Below are 20,497 nucleotides of genomic sequence, written 5' to 3' on the forward strand. Positions count from 1 at the left end.
CCTCTCATTAAGGAGGTGGAACTGGCCACTGTGTTTGGGCCTGGAACAGTAGGATGTCACAACCAGATATGGTACATTTTGTTCAATCTTTTTGCCGAGATCTGTAGAAAAACGTTTAAAAAGAATGTCTATAGAGACATTCAGGAGTAGTGTGTGTGTGTGTGTGAGGGAGAGATAGAGATAGAAACTCTGAATGTGAAGCCCGAGCGACGGAACTTCTTGGCTTGGCGAGAATTGCTTGTTTAGTTTGTGTTACTAAAGCAAAAGCATTCCAGGGGTTTTAAGGACTACCAGATGGAGGCCTGCTCTCCCTCCCTCCTTCTGTCTCTCCCTCCCTCATCCCTTGCTCACTCCCTTCTCCATGCTTTTGCTTTGCTGCACAATCCCTGTGCCCTTATACAGCCATGTGAGTACAGGCATGCTGCCTAGCCTTAGCACTGCTAGCCCGCCCACGCACACCGTGCGTGTGTGTGAGTGTGTATACTATGAGTCATCGTGGTCACTAGTAGTTTTCTTGGCATTTTACTACAAAGCCAAACAATCCAACTTTGAAAGGAAGGAGAGGTGGGGGGATGGAGGAATATAGAGGGGGAAGGGCGGAGGAGAAGAGGAGTACATAACAGACAGGTATTCTTTTCATCGGTCACATAAAAGGAGGAGAGGAAAGCAAGGGAAAACGAGTGGAATGTAGGCTCTGATGCGGCCTGCCAGAGGAGAACAGAGGGAAAGCTCGACAGGTGTCTGTCAGTTTACCGTCCAGAATGTGAAGGAGTGGTTGGGATTCCGAGAGCGATGCTAGGCTGATCTCAGAGCTGATCTCAGAGCTGATCTCAGAGCTGGGTCATCATAGCAGGGTTGTGAGACAATGCTGATGTTTATTAACACGATACCCACACAAGCAAGGAGTGGTCCATCCAGGCTGGTTATGACAGTATCCAGACCCAGGCAGGGCGCCTGGGGGCAGACTGCCAGCCAGCAACCTCTCCCTTACTCCCTGATTCACTGGAGCTCATGATTCATCTCTATGTGAGGTGAGGAACCTCCCAACATCTAGACCGCAGGAGTAGTCATTCGATATATTTCTCTAAAAATGCCAGGGAGAAAGTCACATCCAACAACCAGTCTCAACATCAGAGCGTCATTCTTTTTCACATTACTGAATTAATCCACATCATCATAATAGTTAGATTCAAGTATAAACACCAACATGTCATGTACTTGGTGACTGAGCATATTCTCCTACCCACCGAACAAGACCATGTTTTATATACAGAGCCATGTCCGATGCCATATATAGACAGTAGGCCACAATGGAACACATGTAAATAAGGGATGGACTGAAAGACAGAAGTCATGTATAAAAACCCAGATCATAACATTTAGGCATTCAGTTGTGACCACAGTGACCAACAAACAAGCTGGACCACAGACATAGGCCTGACCTTTGTTTGACCACACTGACAAGAGCAAACTGGACCAAAGATCGACCCTCCCTGTCTGTCTGTCTCTATCCCCCGCAGTCCTCCTGTCTCTCTCTTTCCACACATTCATCCATCTTCCACCATCTCCATCCACTCCTTCCTGGCTCACCGTTCCTCCTTCCTTCCATCAATCCTTTCCTATCAGTCTAACTCCATCATCCAATCAGTCAGTGCCCTCCATCCCTCCCTTCATCTATCCATCCATCTCTCCAGAGGCAGGGACGGCTGCTGTGAGTCTACAGTGATAACCTGACTACTAGAGAAAGACGGACGTAAGTGAAGCAGCATGAGCTGCATTAGCCCTGTGTGTGTGTGGGTGTGTGTGTGTGCACACGAAGGAACTGAAGGTCTTATTTGTAGCACCTCAGGAAGGTCCCAGCAGTCATGTGCTTGTGGAAATGTACAGACCACAATTGCTACGAGGTGTGTGTGTGTGTGTTTGTGAGAACTTGCTGTGAGCCACTCAAGGCGACAGGGGTTTTTCCTTCACCGTAGCAGTAACCAGCCAGGTGTCCTAGTCCAGTGGGGCTGAACCAGTCAGCAGTTCTTTGCATGGAGCTGAGCTCCACTCGTCGTGCTCCAAAATGAATCTTTCATGGAGCCAGGTCTGATGACAGCTGGGGGCATTCCTCCAGTTTAACAGCTGCATACCTCGCCTTGTATGCTGCCTTGTGATGCCACAGGCTGGGTTTATTTCATGATGATGGCAGTTGCACTCTTCCTTTGAGGGCCCAACAACTGCTCCTAACACATTGGAATAGACTCTGAAGCTAAAAGAAGGGAAATGGTTTATCACTCTCCCTCTCTGGCCTGAATGTGAGACAGGCCAGACAATCAACCCAGAGCAGGATCTGGGGGCTGCCTGTGGATGCCAGAGCTCAAAGCCAAAGGGAACAGCAGCGAATTCAGTCATTTCATGAGAGTCCTCATTCTGCTGAATTGCATTCAATGCACAGATGGGCCGTGTCTGTCTGTGTGTCCGTCCGTGTATGCGTGTCTGTCAGTCTATCAGTATATGTGTGGGCGTCAGACAGCTGCTGTGCAGTGGACATGGGAGAACTCCAGCAGTGGTAATTGGTTTGATCCATTTAACCAGCGCTGTGTTACAGTAGCTACAGTCCACAGCTCATAATGTGGAGTGTGTGTGTGTGTTATTTGGTCTCACTAGGCTCAGAAAGACGCCTACAGAGATCCTCCAGCTGGTGAAATGGAGGGGACAGAGAGGGACTTGTATTTTAATGTTTGGTGATGCCTAAACCATGTGTTTGTGATTTGAAGAAGGGTAGAAAGATGTGTGAGGACGGAGGGAGGGAGGGATGGAAAGTGGGAGGGTTGGGTGAAGAGATACAGACTGGTCCTATGGTGAAGGATTGAACTTGGATTGGGCTCCGTCCAGGAAAACAGCTAGCAGCATCATAGGCCAAAACCCCCCTCCAAATCAATCTTTATGAGGAAATGGAGTGAAGAGGGAGAGAGGGGGGGGGGGGGGGGGGGGGGGGGGAGGGGAGGATATGAATGGTTATTGTCTCAGTCGCAGCTGCAGCTGCAGGGAGATCCCCCCCCAACCCCTCGTCTGTCTGTCTGTCTGGAGCTCAGGCCAGTTGGACGTGCTGGGCCCGTCCCTTCCTGCTTCTCCTCAGTCTGTATGCTGCACACTTCTATGGCGGACAGCAACACACACAGGAAATTGGTCAAACTGAAAGTTGCCCAGCTCATGAATAATTCAACGTTTCCAAAGAAACAAGTTCAGTTGAAGTCTGATCCATCCCAAATGTGCCGTGTGACAGGTGGAAACTTTGAAATGCCACATCCTCCCCAAACACCTCCCAATCAGAAATATTTCTCTGGACAGTCCTGAGGAGAGGGGAGGATAACAAAAAAGATTTAAGCAATACATGGCTCACCCAGGCCACCATAGGCCATGGTTCAACACTCTGGCACGCACCTAGTCAGCCAAGAGCAATTTGTCCATAAAAATCTGCTTAGCTAAAATAGATCAATGACAGCAGAGGTGGACCTATTCCTAACTAGGAATGGCCAGCAACAAAACAAGAGTAGAGACTGCCTGCTTCTCTCTTAGTCTCACTCACTTGATCTCTCCTTCTCTCACTCACCTCTTTCCCTCTCCCTCCCCTTTCTTTCACCCTCCCTCGCTCGCTCGGTCACCAATCTCTCAAAAACAAACACAGCTCTATTTATACTCCCTCCAAAATATGTTTTTTGTTCTCTTCCTTCGGCAGAACTTCATTGCGGGACCCTTTTATAAATGTAGGAGTACTTTTAAAGACAAATACAAAACAAGACAGACTGAGCTTCCAGAGGAGCCAACACCAACAGAGGAGCTGCCATGACGCTTGATCCTGCTCTCAGAACGCCAGCCAGGGATGAAGACCCAACAGGTGTCCTGCACACTGCCTGACTGGCCGCCTACCTGGCAAAGCAATCTAGCTGACTGGCTGGCTGACTCCGTCTGTATGATGGCTCAGAGAATTTCCACACCTGCGGACTAGAGGGTTTCAGAGGGGACATGGAGCGGCGAATCCTTATCGGGGGTGAGGGTTCAGGTGGCACCAGGCCCGGTTGTGTGACCTTTGAACCCTGAGGGGCCAGGGGCAGCAGAGGGGCCTGGGTAGGGAGGGCAGTTATCGACTGAGGGAGAGAGCTCAAACTCATGGGGCTGCACAGGGCCAGAGGTTAGGCTAAATCTGGACACATTCATAAAACATACGGAGCGCTTGTGTGCGTGTCTGGAGGACACAAACCATGACAGGTTTAGTTTGTGTATGGTTTGAAGTGTGGGTCTCAGAAATGGGTCTCTGTGTGCTTATCTATCAGAACGTGTACATTTGTCCCATAAGGTCACGTCGTAGGGATTGGCAATCGGGCCTGTTTAGTAAACAGGACTGGTCCAAGGACACAGTCGTCAGGGGGGCACGGGGATTTTGACCACGGCTCAGGGCGTGTTTGATAAACACGGCTCTGATCTGGAGGAGGGAGGAAGACAACACGGGAGGAGGAGAAAAGACTAACAATCCACTTCCAGCTTCTGCCACCAAAAAATCTATCTGTGTCAAAGCAGGAACAATGTTATCCAGTTTGATGCATTTAGCCCGAACGTCCTGTGTTTAGTTAGCGTGCGTGCCAGCGAGACCCGGGTAGCAGGGCGAGAGCACGCGTGCCTCAGCTTGCGTCTGCGTGTGCGACCGCCAAGCGGGGGACTCACTGAAGGTCTTGCTGATGTCAGACACGGCCTTGAAGACGCGGTCGGAGAAGTTGACCTTGACCTTCATGTGCTTCATGTTGGGCAGCTGCAGCCGCAGCAGCTTGTGCTGCGGCGTGAAGAGCAGACGAGCGTCCGCCTGGATGCCGTACTTGTCCAGCGTCCAGTGGGTCTTCAGCAGCCACGTCTTCTTCTTCTCCCACCACAGGGCGTGGTCGGACCAGTCCTTCTTCACGTCTGCGGAGGGGAGAGGCAGGGAGGGAGGGAAGGAGACTTGGTTAGACTATTGTTTTATTTACACACACACATACGCAGAAGGGCTTAAAGTTTGAGTGGTTGGGGATGGCAGGGGATTCTTGGGGCGTTTGAGGGGACGAGAGGCGGGGAACAGAGGGAAGGAGGGAGGGAGGGGAGGGTGTGAACGAGCCTGCCGTTTGCGTGACACCGCAAGGGTTTCAGGTTCAGATCAGGTTCCCTTTGTTCCAGAGTCACGCTGTGATCCCTTCTAACTCTCAGACATGCCACCCAAAACCCCTCTCACCCTAACCCCCCCCCACCCACACTACCTAAGTACCTCAACACCAGAGAAGGACCTGGGGTCACTGTGTGTGTGTGTGTACATGGGTTTAACAGTAAACGTGGAAGTGTGCGCGTGTGAGTATGAGTGCCACTGTGGAAGTGTGTTTCGGAGGGGACTTCAGAGAGAAGGTGAAAGCCCCAGGGATCTGAGGGAAGTGGAAGCAGCTGCCTGGAGGATTACCTGGGCCTCAGCACCACCAGGGCTACAGAGGTGACAGACGCCTCGTGCCTGAGACAGAGCTGGGCTTCATCTCCAGGCTGAGCCGGCAGAGAGACGGGTTCTGATCCCTTAGACTCAGCAGACAGACAGGTTTTGATCCCTTAGACTCAGCAGAGAGACAGGTTCTGATCCCAAAGACTCAGCAGAGAGACAGGTTCTGATCCCTTAGACTCAGCAGAGAGAGACAGGTTCTGATCCCAAAGACTCAGCAGAGAGATTTCAAAGTCATCACAGAGAGAAAAGTTGAGAACTTGGAGCCTGACCTGTCACAACAGACATCCACCCTTTCCTATCTGCAGGTCTCTCTCCTGGAAACACTCACCACAGAGCACAGCCTTCTGATAAAGAACGAATTGGCGGGTCAACTACTTCAAGGTCAACTGTTTATAGATTTGTACCAGTGCGCTCTGATAGCAAACAGCTGTAAGTGTGTGTGCCGTGGGCTTTTCTGACAAATGATATAATCAGTGTACGGTAAATACCATTCGGAGAAGCATGAGAGGGGGGTGTATTATTTGAGAAGTGCATCACTGGATGTTCCCCCTCAGCGATGATGTCACTGTTCCGGCATGCGTCCAGGAAGGCACTTCCCTGAGCGGGGTCCTGTTTCTGTCCCTCCTTCTTTCTCCCTCTCTCCTATCCTGTCCCCCTCTTCTCCTCCTACGTCATTGATTCAGCCTATCAAACGTTTGTTCAGTCATTGGCACCCCCCCCCCCCCTCCGTCTACGCTGGTAACATTTCTAGAACGCTGCGTCATGGACCCATATTTCCTGGGACTGTGATGGAGAAACTCCTCTTTAAGCTTTTTAGCTGAATCCATTCCCCTCCTCGCTGTCTGATACAGACAGACAAAGCCTAGAATGTTCCAAGGCCAGAGCCTGTCAATGGAGATGTTTAATATTCCTATTAGCTCCCTGGCTAAATGGTCCATCAGTGGATCCATCATCTGGTCAGTGAACGACAGGGCTGGAAAGCCTCTCACACATAATGGACGGCCATTACTCTCCTACGCGAGTTAAGTGGCTTGCAGCGTTTAGCAGTACTGCACCCAGACTAAAGCCAGTTCGGTCCTGTCTGGATATTAAACATTCCCTTGCTCGCTTCCCCCGTCCCACCCTCACTTCAAAATACTTGAAGGTTTCTATTTTAAGGGCATGGCATTAGATTTGTAAGTTTCGACCATCCTCGTTGTGGTCTTTGAACGCTCATCTGGATTTCCCCCCCCATCCTACCCTTCCTGTCCATCAGCAGCAGGGCATCATGGCAACCTGAGCTCAGGTGGCTTACACACACACACATACACACACACGCACACACACACACACACGCACACGCACACACACACGCACACCTTCAGATGTGCTGTTGACACTCACCCCCTGAGCTCCAACAAGTGTGGAAGGAGAGGTGACGACAATGAATACATGAATGAATGGGTGAATGAATGAGTGACTCCCTGGGATTAGTCAACGACACCACTGTGATTGGCAAGCCAGCCTGGCAGGGGAGAGGGAGAGGCAGAAAGATCACACTGGTGATTAAAGACTGGAGAAAGGTGGATGAGTGAGTGAGAGAGAGAGATATACAGAGATGAGAGAGAAAGAGATGACAGCGAAAGAGATAGACAGATAAGAGAGAAAGTTCACGCAGCAATACATGCAGCTGCCATTGTGAGGACCTGGCCTGGCTGAGTGGAGGCTTGGGGTGGAAGGGGAGTTGTTGCCGTCGGCAGGGGCTGTTTGTCTGTTCCTTTAGAGTGTTTACCTATGGGGGAAAACCTTTGGCACTTAACTGTAAACATTCCAAGCTTTCTCTTTGGGATTGTGCTTGTGTGTCTGTCTGTGTGTGGGTGCGCATGTGTGTGTGAAGACCACTTGGGTACAGTCTACCAGCAGGGGGGCTAGCTGTCAACAGGACATTCTGATGTCTCAGCTGTTGCAAATCATTAAAAAAAAAAGCTTCCTTTGGTGCACCACATGAACCGAGGAGAGAGAGAGGAAAGGGTGGGGATAAAGACAGGATGGAGAGACGAGAAAGAGAGATGAAGGAGATGGAGAAAGGCTCAACTGAAAAGAAACTTGTGTGGATCGTTGTCACTTTCTCCTCCCAGTCTTCCCCTCCAAACCAGTCATTTCTGCTGTGCCTTCCTTGCCAACTACACATTTGGCAGTGCAGATCTTGACCACAGGCAAGATCCTATGGCTGCTCCTGTAAGCTCAAGACTACACACACGCAGGCATGAACACGCACACAGAAACATGGACGGAAGCCTCAATCGTGGGACAGCGTCCATTTTCCCTCTCGCCGCAACTCCAGGGGGCCGTCCTCGAGCGGTGCCCGTCTCCAAACCCCATTGGTCGGAATTCTCCCTGCTGTATTGTGACATCACGGCACCTCGCCGCCCTGCTCCAGTAGCTGTCCGTCAGAGTGCCTCAATAAAAGGCTGGTAACTCAATCTGCAGAGAGGAAGGGGGGAGGGGCCCAGGGGGTGGGGGGCTGGGGGTGGTGCAGGGGGCCAATGGCATCTCCCCGCTAAAAATACAGCCTGCCAGGCCTGACGTAATGCAGCCCCCCCCAGATGAAGCTGGAGACTCATCTAAGTAATTGGGTGCATTAAATGCAGTCCCACAGCCCCACAGTCCTTGGGAAGAGAGAGAGAGTGTGTGCGAGGGGGGGGGGGGGGGGAGGGAGGGGGAAAAAAGCGAGGGAAACCATGCTTTATGACCTCTGCATGCACGTGTGAGAGAAGATGGGGAATGTGCGTGTGTGCAGAAGCAGGGCCGTGCATATCCATTCCTCACTTCCCCTGCTGGATGCGTACTAATAAGCTCTATTCAAATGTGTAAGTGCTGTCAAACGGAGTGCTTCTCATTCACAGTCACGACCAGGGCCGTTAACAGGGCTGGGAGCAACCCGACCCTCCTCCCTCTTGGGGAACAGTAAGTACAGCCGCGCAACGCGCCGGGCTAAACACTCCAAACAGCGACGTGAACCACCACAGCTAAACCCCACCACGACATGGGGACGGCATGGGGAGAGAGGGATAGCCACAGCACACTTCTTCAAAATGAGCTGGGTGGACTCTGCATCGTGGGGTGTTGCGTCGACACTAGAGGAGGAGAGAGGAGCTAGCATGGAGGCGGTCAGGGTCATTGGTGGACCTGTCGTTCGATCCCGCTCTTCTGCCTTGCATCCCCAGTCCCCTCGATCCCATTTCCCCCTTGGTCCCTCTCCCCATCCATGTACACAGAGGATCTGCAGTGTTTACATTAGGGGACAGTGTTTATGAAGGGCTGTCAGTGGGGGATGGGAGGGTGTGACAGAAGTGAATGGGGTGGGGTGTGTGTGTGGGGGGGGGCTCAAAAGGGAGAGGATGACAGGCTTTATGAGCAGAGGACAGCCGAGAAAGAGGACAAAGACGAGAGAGAGAGAGAGAGAGAGAGAGAGAGAGAGAGAGAGAGAGAGAGAGAGAGAGAGAAGCTGTCTGAATGTCACACTGTGTGGATGACGGTTTACACCTAGCTATAACATCCATAAAAGCAACATACAATCTATTTCTACCTGGCTTGCTCTTCCAAAACCAATAGCAATAAAGTGAGAAAATACTGCCCAAACTTAAGCTCAACTGTTTCCATTCATTTACTTAAAGACAATGCATGCTGGATATGACTCCCCAATGTGTGTCCCTCTATATCTACAGAGGATCTTTCGACAAAAGCAGTGGTTACTGGTCTGCTGTGAGTCGCTATCCAGTATTATTACTGCCAAAAGGACACTGTGAACCTCCTGGCCTGGCCTTGCTGGTGGTCCAGTATCTCCCTGTCTGAGTGGCTTTGTCCTGGATGTCAACTCACAACCAGTGGAACCAGTAACCATGTGTTCCGGGTACTGGTTATCAACACAACGCCTGCATGGCCACATGAACACAAGCACGACGAGATGAGGTTAGGCTGATAAAAATCATTACACCCTGGGTGCTGCTTGGAGGGTGGGCGTCCGTATCCGTAGCAACAGCCGTTTGACGCCACGGGGGGTGGGGGGGTGGGGGCAGAGATGGTGTTTTCACTCACAACAAATACGTGGCTCTACGTATGATTAACCTCCAGCTCTCTATCTTCCTCCTCCTCCTCTCTCTCTCTCTCTCTCTCTCTCTCTCTCTCTCTCTCTCTCTCTCTATCACACTCTCTCTCGGTTTTCCCCTCTTGTCCTTCTGCTTCATCCTTCCCTCTATTCATGGCTCTGTTCTTATTTCACACTTCAGTTCTCCCTCTCTCCATTTCCCTCTCAATGACAACATTCCATACCGCCACTCTCCATGTCCTGACCCCCAGTGCTGGTGTTTAAACAGACCTCATGCCTTTGACATGACGGGTGGAGCGGGGGGGGGGGGGGGGATATGGTCAACATTGACTAACTGGGGAACGACTGTATCCTCCTACTAGATCTCTGCGTAAACGTGTGCGTACTCAAACATCCCACAGTCCAGTCCAGTCAGTATATTCCTGTGTTCCACGTCAGCCAACCTGTGCATCCACCAAGCGCTGACTTCTCGTGTGGCCTAGCTCGTGTCCTCCCCGTCACAACACGCAGTGTACCGTGCTGATGCAGAGATAGCGGGTGTTTGAATACCACCGGGCACGTGCAGGAGAAGAGAAGGCATACAGCAGCAGCCGGTAATGATGTTGTGTAAATATCTGCGCGCGTCAAGGGGCGGCTTTTGTTCAAAGGGACAGGCGTCCGACAGGCTGCCTGACTCGTTTCTCCAGCAAGACACACAAAAGATAATCTGATCCAAGCCAAACACATTTCTGTTGGCGGAAAAGGCCCCGAGTCGTGATGGTGCTGCTTAGGACTGAGCCAGTAACACAATCAACATCAGGTGACCATCAGCTGATCTGTTGCAGTCTCTCTTGCTCTTGGATATCTCCTCCCCTGGTGAGATCTGTGGGTGGAGATCTCTCCCTGATCGCCCATCTTTCTGTTGTGACAGGACACGAGCTGAACAAGGCCAGCTCACATTATTCCCATCTCTGATTCCAGCCAATAGCCAATAAAAGAGAACTACTGCTTGTGTGTGTGTGTGTGTGTGTGCGCGCGTGTGTGGCTGTGGCACTCAACATGCAGGCCTGTAGGGCCATTACCTGACTCACACAAATAACCTAACCCTTTTAAGGGCTCGGACTCTGGCTGGCCCCATTTGTACTCTAGGGGGCATTAGGGGCTATAGACATGACAGGCACACCGATGGGAGGTCTCACTTACTGCACTCGCGCACACACACACACACACGTAGGGGACATATCCGGCAAAGGTCAAGGCTGTCGGAGGTCAGAGGCGAGGGACAGACAGACCGGTATTGATCCTACTGATCTAATTGTCACAAACACACTCAAGCCTTCCGCTGGGACCCGTGTAACGAGAGCCTTTACTGGGATAAGACACATTTGTACATGAGGCTTTCCTGTTCCCTCAGAAGCACTGGTCTTTTCTAGAAAGACTGTGGTGGCCAGCAGCAGTAGGCCCGCTCAGATCGCTTTAGCTCCAGAATTAGGCCCAGCTCTCCCTCTATCCTTTGGGATCCGACCTGGATCGACATGGTCTGGACCGGCCCAGACCGGTCTGAGACCGCCTGGCTTGTGTGGAACTCCCAAGAGCTCACCTGAGAGCTCTGGAGGATCAGCCTAGAGCTGAGGGAGGGAGGGCGGGAGGAGAGCACAGCCTTGTCCAGTCAGGTACACACACGCATGCACGCGCGCAGCCAACCAAAGCCAAACGGTCAAGCCTGTGTAGTAGTGGCATAGATGTGTCAGAGTGGGCCTGGTGTGCTGCCATCCCTTCAACCGTGAGCCTTTACATCAGTGGTCAGGCGGGAGAAGCCCAGTGTGTGTGTGAGTGTGCGGGAGAGAGAGCGAGCGAGTGTGTGTGTGTGTGTGTGTCTATCATTAGCCGCGGCGCATGAGGCTCAGGCCCCCTGAGGCACGGTGCGTTTGTATCCATTTGTGTCATGATCCAAACACAGCACAACAACAGACCCAGCAGCAGCTCAGCTCCACCCTGATGCAGACACACACAATTACTGGACCTGTAATCACATCACAAGCTCTCTCTCTCTCTCTCTCTCCAGCCTCTTCTCTACTCCACTCTCCTGCTGGCCCGGACGCAGCAGACCACTGGAGCAGAGAGAGAAGGAGAGAGATAAAGAGAGAGAGGGGGGGGGGATTTTCCCTTACTTCCATCCCTCCTTTTATCCACCCGTTCAGGGTTTGGAGATAGGATCCTATCTATATATTCATCTAAGATACAGCCTGGGCTATCTGTCAGTGTGAAAACCAACCCTCACCCCACCATCTTCCCCATCTCTGGACGTCAGAACCTCCTCCCCCCCGACCCCATCAGAACCACCGTGGTCCTCGCTCCTCATCTCAACACAGACGGGCTGAGAGAGAGGGGCTCTCTGGTGAGGTATTCTGGGATTACAGACCATTAGGAGTTCTTACAGCAGCTTCAGTCAGGCCAGACTGCTAGGAACCGTGCCAGGGTCAATATTAGGGCAGACTACAGTCCTCCTTGCACTGGAGAAACTGACGTTGGTGGCCCAACGCAAGGCTCCGCAACAGGAAGCACGTCAGTGGGCAGACGACACACACTGGACGCCAAACAGAAAAGCTCTCCAGTAGTGTTACAGGGAATGGGAAGCAACGGCCTTGTTATTCAAGCAGCAGTGGTGCTTTGTGCTAAGTGCCACCGTAACACCTTTCCAAACCCAGGGGAGGATTTGACACTACTGTGGAACACCTACTCAGTCATCTGCCAGATAATGTAAAGGGGCTGGGGTTGGGATTAGCGTTGGGGTCGGAAGAGTACAAGGCCACAGAAGGGGAAGCTTTTGGAAATGAATGGAAGAAACCCAAACAATACCGCCCTATCAGCTTACTGCACCGACCTGCAGGTGTGCGTTGTCGAGAGGGAGGACAATGTGGAGCTGCGATGAAAACGCCCCTTCAGCTCTGCAGGCGACACGCTAGTGTGTAGAGTGAAACCAGGCACAGGATGAGGCAGTGTTAGGGGGTAGGGGAGAGGAAGAGAGGAGAGGGAGAACAAAAACCAGCAGGCTCGTATTCCCAGAGGAGCTGTGAACGTCTTTCCCCCGCTACATAGTTCAGATGCCAAACACAACTCATTAAAACACTTGGTTTTCTGTCAGAGAAAGAACGGCGGAAACCATCCAAAAGTTTGGAGGGAGATGATTAACGCAAGAGAGGGGTTAAAATGACGTCTGGGTCAACTAAGGAATTCAGATCTGGAAATGTCCGATTTTCATTTAGGAAGTGACTGCACTCTCTCCACTACTGGAAAACTCCACGTTTCAAGTGACGATTAAAGTCAAACCTGTTGAATGTCAATGTTAATGCATCTGTGTGTGTATATATATATATATATATATATATATATATATATATATATGTGTGTGTGATTGTGTGAGCATGCGTGTGCATATGGCCAGCTCAATCACAGGATCTTGCTCCTGTAACAGGAAAGCTCTGGGCTGGGCAGGGCTGCTACTTAGTCTAACTACTTCCTGTAGAGTAGATTACAGTGGCTTGGCCATCCCACTCTCACACTGCCAAGGCACACCATCGCTTTCCACCAAAGCTAGCTGGTCACCAAGCAGCACCAAGACTGCTGCTCTGCGTTTCCTGGCAACATGATGGGTGAGATGAGATGAATATGCCTAAGCAACAATGAGAGGAATATATATGAGAGGATGCCATATCAAGTCCCATCTCCAGATGGAAGCTACGGGGATATAATGACGTACGAGCGATTCAGCACATAGCCTGCTCAGGAAAGCTTAATCTCATCTCCTCATCTCGCGCCATGCAGGATCTAAAGAGCCTCGCTTGGACCCCGCACAAAGTCCAACTGAAAATCCCCCGAAGGGTCAGTGAGGGAGGGAGCCGCAGAGAAGAGAAAGAACGAAGAAAAAAAACACAGGAAGTCTGACATCCTGTGCTAAATGGCGTCTGTTTCCTTGCGAATCCCCCCCTCCATTGTCAGAAGCGGGTCATCTTCCTCTGGTCACCGCTACCTTCCACAAGCTCCTTATACACACAGGCTACTAAGACACAACACCTAGAACACAGCCATTGATGAAACTGCAGCTCACATTCAAACATCTCACTCTGGCTAGGAGAGTCCCGCCCCTTGTGAGGTAAGGTACCATTATATTTTGCAATGGATAATGTTGACAGATCATAACCGTCACGTAATCCAATATTCAGAAAAAGGTTTATTTCAGTGCATCCCTGTTATCAGACACTAGTGTCCATTGGGACTTTGTCATAAAACGTAACAGAACACTACAACTGACAAATTTAACATATGGCCTGTAAAACCAACCCCTCCAAATTAGAGATGAAAATGTCCTAAAACAACCACCATGGAAAACATTACTCAAACAGAAGTTCTTAATACACACACTTTCCGAAAAAGGGGTTAACATGGGCAGAGTAAAAATAGAGAGAGAAAGAGGCAGGCAGCAGAATATACAGGGATGACAGAGGCGTCCAGAGAACATGCCAAACCCTGGAAGTCATTTCCTGCCCTGTGAAAGACTTTTATGGAATTCTAGTGCCCTGACCTACGTCACAGGGAGCGGGAGCCTGAACCCTCCCCCTCTTCCCCTCTTCCCCTCTCCCCCTCTCCCCCCTACCCCATCACCCTCTCCCCACCCTCCCCTCCCCAGGCTCCACCACTCCTGTTCCCTCCGCCACGGACCAACGTCACACCTCCCTCCTCTCACCCTGCCCCAGCTGAAGCTAAGCAGGCCCATCTCTCCACCCAGGACAGATACTGTAGCATAAACCCAGGCCCATCTTTCCACCCAGGGCAGATACTGTAGCATAAACCCAGGCCCATCTCTCCACCCAGGGCAGATACTGTACTATAAACCCAGGCCCATCTCTCCACCCAGGGCAGATACTGTAGCATAAACCCAGCCAATGTATGGCAGGGATCCCTCCCTCATAGACAGTCCTGACCCTCCACTGAGACTGCACCACAAACGGTCAACTTTATTTAAAACGTACAGATTAACGACAACAGAAGATTCCCCCCTCTCTCTGCTGGCCCTCTCTCATTCGCCGCCAACGCTCATTTCCTCTCCCCTCTCATCGCGGATGTTTGGTTTTTCTAACAAACCCTATTCCTGGAGGCCTCACGGTCTGTCCAAGGGTTTATACAGACCAACCGAGTCTGTTTTAGGCAACACAAACAGAATCTGTGGTTCTGAAACCCTAATGGTGCTCCTGAATCTCATAAACCCGCAAGGCTAATGTTGTCAGCACCGATGTTTGCTTGCCAGACATCAGTCCCGACAGAGAGCTATATGGGAGTGCGCTTTTAGCAGAGAACAACAAAGTGATATCCCGAAGCAGACCCAAACATAAGTAATGGGGGATGAATAGATCATAGGTGAGGGGATGGAGAAGGGAGACACAGGGGCAGGGAGGGCTTTTCAATCAGCAGCCCCTAAATAGAGCTCTCCTGGGGAGCAGCGGGAGGCGGAGATGGGCACTGTGTCGGGCCGGGATCGATACCTAAGTGCTTTCCTGGCATTTACCTATTATTTCATCCAGAAAAGCTCTCTCTGAACCTGACATGCGGGGGGGAGACCCAGAGCTCACTGTTGGAGGGAACGACCAGGGATGATGTTCAGAACACACACGGTTGTACCCTCCCTGCAAGACATTCATGTTTTTCCGTGGTTGGGTAAGCATTCCATCTAATGGTGACAATCTCATCATTGCAAACCTGCTGCTGCGCACACACACAAGAAGGCAACAAGACTTCTATGTAAGTCTGTACAAGATCTGGAGCGGAGACTGTGAGTAGCTGTGAAGCCACAATGAGAGGCCCCAGACTCCTAGTCTTAATTTGGAGATTGTGACACTACGCAGTGAGAGGAATGTAACAGGCTGTCCCCTTGACAGAGAATGTGTGTGTGTGTGTGTTTGTCATTGCAACAGGGTGTCCTTTAGTTTGGCACAGAGGACAAGCGTGCCAGGAGTACATGTCCCCCGGCCCCTGGAACGAATAGCTAGTGTGCCTTTGTGTGTGTGTGACAGTGGCAATAAAAGTCCCTGAAAAAAAGAGGCCACTCTACCATCGGACCCCTCACGCAACCAATCAGCGCTTCCCCCTGTGCACACATGACCACAGCACTTGACAGCGGTTCTACAAGGCCAGTTCCACCCCCGGCCAACACCATGGCCAAGCAGAGCGGGAGGCCATGGAAGAGGGCCACTTAACAGCTGAGAGAAAAGGAGGAAAGAAAGGACCTGCTTACACAATGAACCACGGAGGCTTTTCCCACACTGCAACAGTGAGAGGGTGTCACATGAGAAGGGCTTGCCCACCACTGGGTTTCATCATGTGAAGGCTCATGCTCGCTCTCTCTCAAGTCCACATTGAACCCCTACTGTACGTGTGGTGGAACATAAGCCTGGAGCGCATGGCTGGCTGGATCCCTCTCTCGCTCACCCTGGCTGCCCATGTGAGAAGTCTAAGGGGAGAGTGGGTTAATCATTACTACTGAATGGAAAACGGCTAAACCAGACCTTAGCATATACTGTAACTATTATGCGTCTGATAGCAAACAGCACCGCCAACCAGCCCCTATCAGGACCGTCACGCCTGGTGAGGCTACTAGACTGAGAACTGAGAGATAAGCAGATGATATAGCTCACAAAAATGTAGGCAACGAGAAACGGCCCAGAGAGATTGTAGGCCGGGTTGTGCTGCAGATGATGCTTGAGATCGCCAGTGGGGATCCACCTTTACTTGAACCGTGTTCTGACCAACCACCTGAGGACATCCGCACCTCACTCCTCTAGAACCTTCCAAGCATCTTAGTGGGACTGTTAGCATCCCAATGGTTTGATACCACCATGCGAATTTCAAAACTAAGCCCGAACATATCTGTTTTGAACAGTCAATAACTGAACAGTTGTTCCACAGACACACACACCAACAATGCATAAGGCTGTGCCTTCATGCACTGGTGGGCGGAGGTGCTCCGTCCACATTCACGTCCTCCCACAAGCGCTGTTACAGCCGTGAGGAGCCGGCCCCGGACACACAACAGTCAGCCACACAGAACAAAGGCCTCAATTATGTGGAGCTTTAACAGGAGGGCTAAAAACAGGCCCATGGGCCCGCAAATCAAACCGAGGAGCGACGCAGGAAGGAATGCTGGGTATTCAGGCGCCATCGGAACACCCAATGTCCCTCCTAAAATGCCCTGTCGCCCGGTGAACCCTCTCCGCCGTGAAACGGGCCAGTGTTCCACATGCCGAGAGCAGACAGAAGGCTTCTATGTACTCTCGCTCGCACTCAGGACTTGTGAAGTGCACAATGCAGTTGAAAGGGGGTTGCATGTACGGAGTTGAATAGAGAGGGGCTGTCTGCAAGGCTTGGCGTCCATATCATGAAGTGTGAGTGTATTCTCCAACAAGTATGGAGCCTACTTTTCCTCAAGCCAGCTGTGCACTTGTTAACGGACAGCCACAATCAGTGACAGTTAGTACTGTTTACATAGGTGGAATGCCAGTTGGCAGTGGAGTTACAATGTAGCAAAGAAAGGAATTTACTGCCTCACAAATATGACCAGATAACAGCCACAGTCACTCACAGAATGAAGCTTCCACATAGAGTAGGGGACAGGGTCAAGGAAAGTCCCATCATCCCACCAGACTTTCATTTCGCTTTGTAGAACGTCTTTAGATGTCCCTTACCAAGTTTTTCCACCAGTTTGAGCATGACTCCGCCGATATGGATCTCCCCGGTGACCCTCAGAGACACGTCCCGGTGGAGGTCCGTCACGTGCATCTTCAGTTCCCACGTTCCATCGGCATAGCAGCCATCGGGCATCCGAATACCGTCCAGCGCCATCCTGAAACAAATAGCTACAAATCAGGCCATATGCCCTACTTCTATTGCACTTTCCATCGGTGGGGTACTCAACCCTGATAACGTGCTTCCTAAAGCGAGGGTTGCTGACTGCTGTGTCATTCATAATCTTATGTCATTCTCATTGGCCTTTTTTGGGACGTGTAAAAACGAGATAAAACAATAGCTATCAAAAGTGTTTATGATCCTGATCATGGTAGGCTATTCCTTAAATATTAATCTTACAATATCACTCAATAGCAGGTAATTCCACCCACTTTGGATGAATGAATGTGGTGAGTCAATCAATAATGACTTCAGAACAAAGGATTAAGCTTATTTGTATTTCCACATGTTAAATGAGCCTACTTTTAGTTTGCACATTCACCTGCTTTAACTAACGGTAAATATATTCTGGCAAATAGGCAGTAAAGTTGATTACGTAAGCAGACTCGCTCACAAACGGTGAGTGCACACAGTCACAAGCAAACTTACTTGAAATAGTGCGCTGCTACTACCCAAAAGTATAATGCGTGGAATTGTGGGTATCCAATATGTATATTTTGATGTATGATCATGTGCGCGCGCCAGCCACAGAGAAAACGCAATGTTTTCATTTCCCAAGCGCATATGCGCAAAGAACAGACTATGGTTATTGAGCTTCGAGGACGAAAATTTGAGCTATATTTGTCCACTCACCTTCACAAACGCACCAACCCAAGTCCAAAAAGCCTCTAAAACTTCCGACGTTTCTGTATTAAATAAGTTTTCTCGCTTTGTCTCATGTATTTTGGGTAGGTCAAAGAAAAAATCCAAATGAACTCGTTCAAGTGAAGTATCCCAAACTGTTTCCTCAGGGTTCCGCTAATGGAGTCCAGCCGTCTCTTTCTCTCCCTCCCTCTTTCCAACAGATAACGTCACACTGCTCCAATCCGACTTTTCCTTTCCTATCGAGCGGGGCTGTCTCCCCGCTGTCGGACAGTCATACTATAATTCTTACATGTGCACTTTAACGTGTGTCAGGCAGATTTCAAGCAACGCAAAATGTGTTATAATATCCCCGTGTTCCTTTGTTTGTGGCTGGGTTCTTATTGCCACTCGGCTAGAGTTTGAACTCTATCCCTGTCGCTCTCTACGACATTCGGGTCACATTTGGCAGATTTTTTGTATTTAAAATAGGACTTAGCCGTTTCATAGCAAACTTTCACTTTAACAAATCCTTTTGAGGAAAATTCAACAGTTTGTTGTGTGAAGGAGCAAGGGCATAAAGACCGCTGCTGATGCCTTTTATGGAAATGTACGGAGCTTGCCGAGGCACATCCGGGGACCGTTATGGGGGTCTTCGCCTCGGGAATTACTCACATTTACTCATTTTAGAAACTTAACTTTTTCACATTTTAGTTGGGGTGTCTCAAATCAAGACACCCAGTGTAATAGTCCCATTATGTCTGCCTGTTGCCAGTGTGTTTTTGCTCGGTTCCCCCCCCCCCCCCCCCCCACACACACACACACACACTTTACCCACCCATCCCTTTCTCTCTGCTTTAGAATATTTTAAGAGACTGTTAGGATGGCGAAAGAAATCCATGCAACTCGCAGCATGTTTCATCAAACGAGAAGCCTTTTTACTCTTATAACTACATGTATTCAACGTGGGTCTTCAACAAGCAAGACATGCAGATGCATGGCCATTATGTCTGTAAAGAGAGTCCACATATTTATCATCACTCACTGAAAAACAAATGAATGCCATGTCATCAATGTGTGGAATGTCACAGCTTTATTCACACTGAGCACACTGAGCAACAGCAGTTAGCCCAGAGAGGTTTTTCCATCCTCTCCCATCTCCCCCACTGCAGATCGATGATATAGTGTGTTTATGTGTATTTCAAACCATACAAATGGCTAGTTTGGCACAGATGCTGCTGTCTTTTCTTTCCATTGCATCTGCTCTTCTGCACAGCAGCACGCACACATTCCCCGTCCAAGTGGTCGGCGGTGAGGCATGAATCATCAGTGTTCTTGGCTCACCCCCTGCTGCTGCACTCACTAGCCCTAGCCTCAGCCCCAGCTTCAGACAAATGGTACTCCAAACCATGCTTCAGCCCTAACCCTGCCTCAAACCAGCTTCAGCCCTAAACCTGCCTCAAACCAGCTTCAGCCCTAACCCTGCCTCAAACCAGCCTCAGCCCTAACCCTGCCTCAAACCAGCCTCAGCCCTAACCCTGCCTCAAACCAGCCTCAGCCCTAACCCTGCCTCAAACCAACCTCAGCCCTAACCCTGCCTCAAACCAGCCTCAGGCCTAACCCTGGCTCAAACCAGCCTCAGCCCTAACCCTGCCTTAAACCAGCCTCAGTGGTTTTTAAGTCCAACCCCTGATCTAACTTCAGATCAAACCCTTCTTCAACTCAAGCCCAAATCCTAGACCCAGTCTCAAACTTTGTCTTTACCTCCAGCTCCTTCCTTGACCCGGCCCAAGCCCTTGCTTAGACCACACTGCTAAACTCAAACCCTCTGCCCTTGCTTCAAACTCAGTCTTCAACTCCAACCCTAGCCCAAGCTCTGGAATTTGGGCTTTTGACTAGAGTCTGCATCAAAGCGATTTATAACCTACTCCCTGCTGCTCCGACCCCCGTGTCAGTGTCTGGCAGTCAACCCATTGCCTTTTATAGGCTCTGTTTTAATTGCAGAGTAAACAGTGCAGTCAGATGCAGTGCAGGAGTGCAGTTGGACTGAGAGGCTGCTAGTGACCCTATAAGAGGATACATATCCAGACTTCTGCTCAGGCCATGGTGTATTAGAGAGAGACAGAGAAAAAAGGGAGACAGTAGGGATTGAAAAAGGAGAGATTGAGGAGAGTGAGGGGAAAAGAGGGAGAGAGAGGCGGCACTGGTGTCAATGACAGTTTCAATGAACTCCAGACAATTGATTACTCTCTAATTGAGTGAGTTCTGAAGAAGGGGAGTGGCTCTATTTCACATTACTTCAATGTCACTTATACAGTTCCAGCTTTAATAAGAATGCAGTGGTAGCCTGGTTACCGACT

General features: G+C 50.4%; 1 protein-coding gene across 3 annotated transcripts in view; it reads right to left on the reverse strand.

The window, feature by feature from the left end:
- fermt2 (FERM domain containing kindlin 2) overlaps window positions 1-18,758 on the reverse strand; it is a 35,873-nt gene extending 17,115 nt beyond the window's left edge. For all 3 annotated transcript variants that reach the window (XM_047044764.1, XM_047044755.1, XM_047044746.1), the window contains exons 1-3: window positions 18,150-18,758; window positions 17,297-17,454; window positions 4,705-4,938 (exon numbers count right to left, since the gene is read on the reverse strand). In XM_047044764.1, coding sequence (XP_046900720.1) covers window positions 4,705-4,938; window positions 17,297-17,453 — 391 coding nt within the window. In that variant the 5' untranslated portion in view covers window position 17,454; window positions 18,150-18,758. The remainder of the gene's footprint in view (window positions 1-4,704; window positions 4,939-17,296; window positions 17,455-18,149) is intronic.
- Window positions 18,759-20,497: the final 1,739 nt, after the last annotated feature.

This window comes from Hypomesus transpacificus, chromosome 3 (genome assembly GCF_021917145.1).
Source record: "Hypomesus transpacificus isolate Combined female chromosome 3, fHypTra1, whole genome shotgun sequence".
Classification (NCBI taxonomy): domain Eukaryota; kingdom Metazoa; phylum Chordata; class Actinopteri; order Osmeriformes; family Osmeridae; genus Hypomesus; species Hypomesus transpacificus.